This window comes from Psammomys obesus, unplaced genomic scaffold (genome assembly GCF_907164565.1).
Source record: "Psammomys obesus unplaced genomic scaffold, mPsaObe1.curated_primary_1811, whole genome shotgun sequence".
Lineage (NCBI taxonomy): Eukaryota > Metazoa > Chordata > Mammalia > Rodentia > Muridae > Psammomys > Psammomys obesus.
The window spans coordinates 2,769,093-2,778,870 of NW_026596466.1; the positions used below are offsets into that span (position 1 = coordinate 2,769,093).

The window sequence follows — 9,778 nt, forward strand, 5'->3', positions numbered from 1 at the left end:
TCTCTGGGGCTGGGACTGCGAGCACATGCCACCATACCTGGCCTTTTTACGAGTCCTGGAAATCCAATTCAGGTTGCTATCCAGTGTACCGTCTCCCCAGCCCACGCGTGACCTGATTTGAAAGAACAGCGTACCACCCAAAGGCCTCTCCAGACCCCTCTTCTCGGCCCATCCCAGAGCAGGGAGGAACCAGCACTTTCCAGCCAGGTTACTGTCCTTTCCACTCTCCGTGCGGTTGCCCTCTCTCTGCCCTCTCCTCTCCTGTACGCCACCCATGATTTCTCTTCAGCACTGGCTAGTTTTATGGCTACTTGACACACACTAGATCACGTGGGAAGAGGGACTCTCAGGTGAGGGCATGCCTCCACAAGATCTGCCTGTATCGAGTTTCCTTAATTAGTGATTTCTGTGGGTGGTGCCATGCCTGGCCTGGTGGTCCCAGGTGCTGAAAGAGAGAAAGCTAAGCCAGCCCTGAGGAGCAAGACAGCGAGCAGCACCCCTCCATGGCCTCTGCATCAGCTCCAGCCTCCCATTTCCTGCCCCAAATTTAATAAATTTTGACCTCCCTCAGTGATGGACCTGGCAAGGCAGCTGTAAGCAGAAATGAACCCTTTCCTCACGGAGTTACTTTTGGTAGTGGTTACTTTAATCACAACAGTGGAAACCCTAACTAAGATGCCTTCCAGCTCAGCATTTGCAAATTGCCACTCCCTCTTAAACCTGATGTGGCTATCAAGTGCCAGGTACCTACCAGCCAAAGTCTCCAGCCTCAACATCCTTTTAAATTAGGCCTCAGTTTCCCTGGCTGTGTACAGAACTCAAGCTCTCTGAGGATAAAACTAGGTAGTCACAGTTAACAGTCACAGGGTCTAACCCACAGCCATGTTCGTTTGTAGTTTCACAAAGATTTGTTTTATTTTTAATTATGTACTTGTGTGTGCTTGCATGTGCATTTGCATGTGAGTGAAGTGCTCACTGTGGCCAGCAGAAGGCGCTAGAGCCCCTGGAGCTGGAGTTAAGGCACTTTTAAGTTGCTCAGTATAGGTGCTGTAGGAGCGCCTAACCACTGAGCCATCTCTGCAGCCCCCCGTGTTAGTCATTTCAAGCGTTTCCAAGTTTATTGTCATTTTATTAAACAGACTCATTAAGGCAAGAATTTACCGTCCAGGCTGTCCGCTGTTTGCCTCTTCAAATGGGTGGTCAGGAATCCCTTGCAGATGGACAAGCCCTGCTCGGCTGTCCAGCATTTTAATATTTCTGCTACTTGCTGGGCAGGCAGCAGTGACTGTTTTTAATTTATAAAGGAGGATTTATGGACTCTCGGATGACAACCGACAGCCAATCAATAAGGGCTGATAATAACAGCGTGTAATATCAAGGAACATTAGGTCTGAGGCAGGATTTGGGGAGAGAAGTGGGCAGTTAGAAACCTTATCATTTGAAGAAAAAGGTCATGGCCCTGGTAAGCAATAAAAATGCCTAAGCAAATAAAACCGCACCTGTGAACTGAGAGCCTCATAAATCTCTGCACGAGGAAGAAGGCTCTGAGGCCATGAGGGGAAACTGTGTCCCCCAGCCAGGATCTGGGCTGCTGCAGGACCGGTGTGGCCATTGAGAAAGGGCCCGTTTATTACTGTTCAGGACAACAACTAGAATCTTCCGGAAAGCAGGGAGGAGTTCTTTCCTGGAATGGCTGAACTCTAAACCCCAGGCAGAGTCTGAGCCCGTGTTGTGGAGCACCTCCTGGCTTTCTGACACTTTGCTGATTATTTCTTTGGGGGTGGGGGAGCTTTTATTGATCTTACATTGTTGGCTTGTATAATAAGGAAAAACAAAGCACAAACTTGTGAATTCTGTTCCCAATAATGCTATTGCATATTACTAAAGTAGAATTGTGAATGGTTGCTTGCTTCGAAAGGTGACCACCGGAGCCCGGTGACGGTTCTAGCCCTTGACCAAATCCACAGCTGCGGTGCATTTAGAAAAGTCTGAATTCCCAGACCCTCCAGAGACTCTGTATACGATGGATATGTGTTTGCCCATAGACTCTTCTGTCCCCAGCTCCCAGAGAAACGAAGGCTGCCTGGATACCAAGCTTCTCCTCAGTGCAATACTGAGGTTCAGGACAGGCAAGGAAATCAAATCCCATTGACTCTCTCTGGGTTAGATTTTCTCCTACAGCTCTTGGAATCTGAAGCTCCCGAGAAATAAACACATATCTATGTTAAACCTTCTTCAAGGCTGACTGACAGGTTAGAATGCCTGTGGTTGTGGAGAGTTGGGATGTTACAAGTCCCAAGCCAAAAAACATCTTGGGTTCTCCTTAGCCCTTGATGTTGTCATTTCCAACCCAATCCTATGGGTGACCTAAAATGCTTAGGACTTGACAGGTACATCCTTTTGGTATCTATAAAAATGACCCATAGCTTCCACCAGCCCAGAGCCAGAGAATGTCATCAGACAGCATCTGAGGCCTGTGACGGCGACTTTCCCAGTTTGCTGTAAGCTTTCCACCAAGGCGTTTAAAACAAGGCATCTTGATTTGTGACTTCCTTCGTCCTGTGATAGTGGAGCGGGTCCCTGGGGGAACTCTTTGTCTGTGATCACTCACATTTAGTGCCAAACTAAACAAGCGCTCACCCCCTTCCAGGTAAGACCTGTGTTTTTATAGACACTGCCCTAGAGAGCTGTACGTTCCAATCGGCCCTGGCCAACCCCAGCCCCCAGTGTGCCACAGGTCCGCCACCCCCTTGTAGCTCACCTCCTTGTAGAGTATACTCGGTCACCGCCCTGCTGAAGACGCCCAGGCCTGCCCCATTGTAGGCCGCCACCTGGATCTCGTACTGCGTCCAGATGATGAGGTCGGTGACCAGGCAGTAGCTCACCTCTGGGCTGCTGATGTTCCTCTGCTGGTGTTCACCGGGCAGGCCGGCCAGGCGGTACCTGTGGCAGAAAGAAGGCGTGAGCACGGGGACACCACCACAGTCAGCTGGGCTCACCTGGGGAGGAAGGCAGAGGTGAGCAGGCTTTGAGCTCAGCCCCAACCACAGCTTGCTTTGGCTGAAGGCTCCGTCCATGCTCTAATTTCACGGCGACCTCCAATGCCAGAGGAAGCGGAACAGGCTTTCAGCTCTGTATGGTCTTGGGAAAGCTCTGCTGGTTTTGTCGCTGTTGCTTTGAGATGAAGTCTTGCCACTGTAGCCCAGATGCCCTCACGCTTACCCAGGCTTCTGCCTTGCAGGTAACTTCACGCCTCAGCCTCCCACGTGCTGGGACTGCAAGTGTATACCACTCCGCCCAGCCCATTTTCCTTCTGAGAAAATGTAATAGAAACACTCCCCCAAAGGGGAGGCGAGCCAAAGCCACGCTCAAAACCTACGCTGTCAGTTTAGGCTTACAGGCGTACGCTGTCCCAGCTGCTACAGGGAGGGTATGGAGAGACAGGAGGCTGTTGGAACCCAAATGATGGCTCCCTCTCTCTCTCTGCTCTTGTCTTCCTCTTTCCTTCCTTCCTTCCTTCCTTCTGAGACCGGGTCTTGCTATGCAGCCCTGGCTTGACTTGGATTCACGATCCCCCTGCTTCAGCTTTCTGAACACCTGAATTACACAGATGTAAATTCATGCTCTAAAAATTCTGCATTTCAGGTATAAACTGCCAAGCATATGCAGTGATTATGAGTCAAGATTTCGAAGCTGATCTCCTGGAGATCAGGGGTGGAAAGAAAGGCTACCTCTTCAGACTGCATCTCTGGAAGAAGTCAGGAAGCCAGTGGTCTGTGTGCTCAGGGCCTTTGTCCAAGTCCCCTTAAATAGAAACCTATTTAAGAACAGTCTAGATTTGTCCAGAGATAGCCCAGACCTACTGTAAGTGGCTTTGAAAAGGTGTTAAGACTTCTAATGGGCTAGCCCATGACAAATTGCTTTTTTGCGCGGGGGGGGGGGGGAGGGGGACTTTGTGAGTTCTTGGGTAATGTGCCCTTCAGTGCCCTGAAGCAGAAATTTAAAGTTGTACTTATTAACAAGATGCTTACACAAGCCAGCTCTTAAAAAAAAAGTAGGGGGAAGCTTTTGTACTGTAGAAAGGCCTTTTCACGCATTATTTTGATTAGTAACTGTTTTTTTCCATGATTCCGTTTATGGAAGTTAATGTACTGAAGTGGCTCAGCTAATTCACAGAGCTTTTCTGGATCAGTTCCCCTGGGTAAAATGAGAGACTTGTACAGTCATCCTGCGGCTCCTCAAAGCGTCCAATTTATAGCCCAGAAGTTGTTCTTGCCTCTGTGAGATGCAGCTTTGCGTGACACCCAGAGAGAGGAAATGATAGACAAGGCGTCCTCAAACAGAGAAGCAGCCGTAAATCCACTAACTTCTTACAGCACGTTGGAGTCACCGGGGTCTGACGGAGCGGAGGGAAGGGACACACTTGGGATAGAAACTCTCAGACCAGCAAGGTCTCCAAGACCTGGAAAGGCAGGTGTTTCTATGTACTCTGACTTCCCAAAGAGATATGTAAATAGAAGCTCCGGGAAGGACCTTCGCTTCCTGTTGAGCCCTTCAGGCTGAGTGACTGACTGGAATGTCAGTGGCTGCAGGGAGGTTGCAGGTCCAAAGTCTAATTAAAATGCACCTTTGCTGTCTTCCACTGATAGCCATTCCTTGCCTACCCCCATGTCTGCTTTACTATGTTTGTGATTAGCAAGGATGAAATGAACTAACTTAGCAGACCAGCGGCTTCCAGTGACCACAAGGCCAAGAGTGCCATAGCTAGCATTTGAGGTCTGTAGCTGAGACTCTCCACTTTGCCCACTCACCTGACACTTTTCTGCCAATGTATGTGAAAAGTGGCCTGATTTATGACTTCCTTCCTTTAACCACAAAACTTCAAGGAAGCATAATCATGTTAACACGTAAAAGTTGAGGTGACCTAAATCTGGGTCCCTGGGCTATGATCACTTATGTTTGGTTCCAGAATAAGATCTCTTACCCATCTGAGGTGGAGCTGTGTTTGATGCCCACCTGGCAGGTGGATTGGAGAAGTCTGACTAAACCAGTAGATTCATCATTGACTCAGGAGTCCACAGGAAGCAGGCAGCACCCACTGGGGAAGGTGGGTCACTATGGTGGAACCTCTCAAGTGTTTACTTTGTGCCTGGTGCATTCCTGGTCTCTGAGCGTCATGGCCTCTGTAAATAGACCAGCTGTTCCTGCCCGGAGGCCTTCCACTCTGACTCTCTGTCTTACCACAAGCCCAGAAATAACAGAGCTATGTGACTATGGACGAAGCCCTTGGAAAGCATAAGCCAAAACAAAGCACTCAGAGGCAGGCAAGAAATACAGGGGAGAGGGAGAGGACGTGAGAAGGGAAGGATGCCCCTCGCCCTGCGATCCTGTTTGCGTTACCTGCTGACCGTGAATCTAGAAACATCAGCAGCTGAAGCCCAAGGCGCCTAGATCTCAGACAAGGGTTAAATCAGCAAGCTGAGGGTGTGGCTCCTGACAGAAAGCTTGTCCCTTGCTTGCAAGGAGAGCCTGGCTCCGCCCCAGCACCTGGCAAACTGGATAAAGGGGTGCTTGGTTGTAATCCTAGCCCTTGGAAGGTAGAAGCAGGAAGATCAGAAGATCAAGGTCATCCTTGGCTACATAAGGAGTTGAAGGCTAGCCTGAGCCATATGAGCTCCGGCCTCAAAACCAACTGACCAAACAAAACAGGAAACAACAAAAGACAACTGTGCTTACTGGGGTCAAAATGCTTGCAAGCCCTGGATTTACTGCGTTAGGCCTCCACAAAATCCACCTAGGACTGAAGTAACAAGAGGAAACGCTTTACTTGAAACCAAGGCCTTGCACATCTTTAAATCTTTAAACCTTAATGCATCCTATACGATCTATAACCCACCGATCCTCAGGAATATGCGTCTCCACCGTAAGGACACCTTCCTGCCACCTCTCAAGAACGCTGCACCCACGCCAGGATGGGATGGCTGTCCTTCCCCTATATGGCTCTGTCTAAGTAGCCCTCCCCCACTCTAAGGTAAGGGTGAGGAGCTGTCCAATTATTATTGTTGTTATTTGTATGTGTGGTATATATGTGTTCATACGCGTGTGTGTGTACATGTGTGTGTGTCAGCTGTGTACAATGCATGTGGCGGCCAGAGGTCAACACCAGCCTTCCTCTCTCTTCCACAGGGGTCTCTCACTAAACCTGAAGTTCACCCACTTGGCTAGGCTGGCTGGTAAAGGAACTTCAGAGACCCCTCTGCCTCGCTCCTACCCCCAGGCCCAGCTCTGGGGCAACTGACACATGCCACCACGCCCAGCTTTTACTGTGGGTGCTTGGATTCACGTCAGCCCCTCATGCTTGCGAGCCGCCCTCTCACCCACCGGGCCAGCTCTCCAGACCCCGAGTAGATGCTTCTTTATAGCTTTCTAGGAGAAACTGCAACACAACCCTTGAAGAGGGCTGGCTCCAGGGAGCCCTTCACTATCAGCCCAGTTTCCAAGGAAAAGCTACAAAATGAGCATTGGGGGACACAAGCCGAGGTCCTTGTTCAGAACACAGAGCCTGTCCCAGCCACACACACAGTCTTCTCAGCCACTCAGTGAGTGAACTGTGGGATTCACTCCTTGAAAATAGAACAGGCAGGGAGGTCTACTCTGGCCCGGGCTCTGGTGCCCTGGTGATGTACCCTGGATGTCTGAGAAGGTCAAGGTGAGGGAGGAGATGGCAGAGCAGCCTCCTTCCTCCTTTCCAGGAGGCTCTGTTACCCTGGAGACCGGCTCAGCCAGAGCAGATGAGTTTTTATCCCGAAATAAACAGAACTTTTTTTCCCCTCCTTTTTCTTTTTAAGGACATAACCCTGAGCACCTCTCAGAGAAACACACCGCCTGTTATTATAAATATTTTATCACTGTGTGAGCATCCTAACTACCTCTTATGGTGTGAGCCACCAAGGTGATTTATTTTCCATTTGCTCCCATACGTTGTGTGTTGGATCGGACATGGAGCCTGTGCCCTGGAGGGTTCTCGCTTGCAAACAACGATCTGCAAGCTGGAGCCTTGCTCAGAGAGGTTTGCAGGTGAGCACGCCTCAGACGGGTCTTTAATTTCCACACACTTTGATATCTAAGGAAGGCCTGGGGTGGTGTGCCCTCATTTTGGGGGGCTTTCTTGGATTTAAGCTGTTGACATCACAGATGCCCTCTCCACCCCTCCACTCTGAAAGCACTGTCACCAAGAATCCTTTAAGGACAGTAATCCCACAAAATAGAGAGATGTGCAGTCCACCTTGAGGCCTCATAACATCAGACGGTTTTATTATTAGGCTCTGCGCCCCGAGTGTGTTCAGTGGGACAAACACCACAGCCCCTACTTGACAGGCTCAGCCTCGGGAAGCTTCCTTCTCCTGCTGAGAATGCCGGTGGTTTCGGGGAGGGCGAGCTAATTATTTTCATTAGTTGACGGGTGTGGACATGAGGGAAGGCTGATGTTGAAGGAAAACACATCCGTGAGCCACAAGAACCCTTCCTGTGAGGTGGCAGGAGGATGGGTAGGAAGGTTGGGCCACTGGCAACTGCCACCAGCTGGGACAGAGCCCGGGGCCACTGCTGCCAGATGACATGACGGTATCATTCTGACCTTTTGTAAATGGAGGGTGACAGCTGGGGGCAGAGATGGGGAGACCGTGGGCATTGACTTCCTATCAGTCATTTAAGCCCCATTAGACAGACAAGGCTGGGCAGCTGGCTAACGGAGAAGCATGGGTTGGCTGGAGGGAACCTTCGGAACAGCGGGGCTGGGGTCTGTAGCTCTGGCTCACTCAGAGCAGGGGCTCTGGGTAAAGGCGACTTCTCCCGGCAACCGTTCTCTCTCAAGGTTGTCTCATTGTACGGTTACCTGAACACTGGGGAACTAAAGTCATATGTCCTTCAGAGACGCAGCAAATGGAGCTAAAGGACCGACATTTTCAAGCTGGGTGTGGTGACACACCCCTGTCATTCCAGCACGTGGGAGGTGGAAACAAGAGGTCAGGTGTTGAAGGCCATCCTTGGCTACATTGTGAGTTGAAGGCCAACCTGGGCTACATGAGACTTTGATACAGAAAAATACATAAAATAGGGTCAGAGAGATGGTGCCCGGTAACAGTGCTTGCTGTAACAGGCTGATGATTTCATCCCTGGGAACCACACAGTGGAAGACGGAGACTGACTTGTGTGATACATGACAGAGTAAAGGAAATGCAGCGAAACCACAGCTGATAAACAAAGGGAAGAAAGAAGGCGGCCTCGGTGGGGACCTTGTCCCTGAGGGTTAGAAAAAGGCCACACCTCTCTCAGAAATACCTTTGGAACTTTCCTCCTGTTGTGACCCTTCCGTACAATTTCCTCATGTTACGGTCACCCCAACTATAAAATTATTTTTGTTGCTACTTCACAGCTGTAATTTTGCTACAATAGGAATCATAATGCAAACCTCTGTTTTCCGATGGTCTTAGGTGACCCCTGCAGAAGGGTCATTCAACCCCCCAGAGGGGTCAGGACCCACAGGAAGCACTGCTTTAGAGGCATCTGTGATGGTGGATGCCACCTGTAAGGACAGCAGCGCTGGGTCCAAGAGTATCCTCAGCTACACTAACGAGTTCTAGGCCAGCCTGGGCTATAGCAGACCTGTCTCAAGCAGAAATGCAGAAAAAAAAAGAAGAAGAAGAAGCACATTCACAGCTGTCATCCTAGGAAGCCAACTCTGCCCAGTGAAGGCTTCTTTCTGTTAATCAAGCAGGCCCGACCCCAGGCCCAGTGTGAGCCAGGGGAGGCGTTTGGAGGGGAAAACGATGAACGGATTCCTGTCTCAGAGAGGCTGACAGAAGTCACAAATGGCAGTGCAAACTCTGAGAGGAGAGGCAATGATTACCCTTAATCCAAATTGATCTTTTCTTCCTTTAATTTGTCTCAACAAAAAACCTCATAGCGACGACATTCATTTTTGACATTAGTGGTGTAATTTTGACATTAGCGGTGGTTTGGGCAAAGGAGGGTCATCTCTCAGATATGCTCTCAGTACACTCAGAAGCCCAACAAACCTGCTAAGGCTTGGCTAGAACCTGCCCTCCCTTTGGCTCACACACACGTTCGTCCATCCTGCCTTATATTTCAAAAATATTGCTTTCATTCCCAATGCCTAAACATTGCCAAGTTGTGAGTATACACACACACACACACACACACATATGTGTGTATACATATATGTAGATATATCTACACACATATGTATATATACATACACACATATACACACACATATGTGTACATAAATTTCTTTGGGGGCTGGAGAGATGGCTCTGCAGTTAGAGCTCTTGCTGCAGACCTGAGTTCAGTTCCCGGCTCTAGGGCTGTCACTCAAGCTCTAGGGCAGCAGTTCTCAAGATTGTCACCCCTTTGGGGGTTGAACAGTCTTCCCCAGGGGTCACCTAAGACCATTGGGAAACACAGAGGTTTACATTAGGATTCACAGCAGTACAAAATTTCAGTTATGAAGTAGCAACAGAAAGAATTTTATGACTGGGGTCACCACAGCATGAGGAACTGTGTGAAGTGGCTGCATCATTAGGAACCACCAACCCTGAGGTGTCACAGAAGCCAGAGACCTCAACCGGACCAATGAATCGCTGCGATAAACATCTGGAAATGAAGATGTATGGACAGTGGGGCATAGTGTGGAACATTGCGACACTCTACAGCTTCCAAGACAAGTCTATGCTATGTTTTGTTTTTGTCTATTTTT

The 9,778-nt window shown here is 49.4% G+C and overlaps 1 protein-coding gene across 1 annotated transcript in view; it reads right to left on the reverse strand.

Moving 5' to 3' along the window:
* LOC129670104 (protein sidekick-1-like) overlaps positions 1 to 9,778 on the reverse strand; it is a gene marked incomplete at its 5' end in the record, with an annotated part of 897,806 nt that overhangs the window by 171,070 nt on the left and 716,958 nt on the right. The window contains one exon of the mRNA XM_055598542.1: positions 2,762 to 2,943. Within this exon, the coding sequence (XP_055454517.1) occupies positions 2,762 to 2,943 (182 nt within the window). The remainder of the gene's footprint in view (positions 1 to 2,761; positions 2,944 to 9,778) is intronic.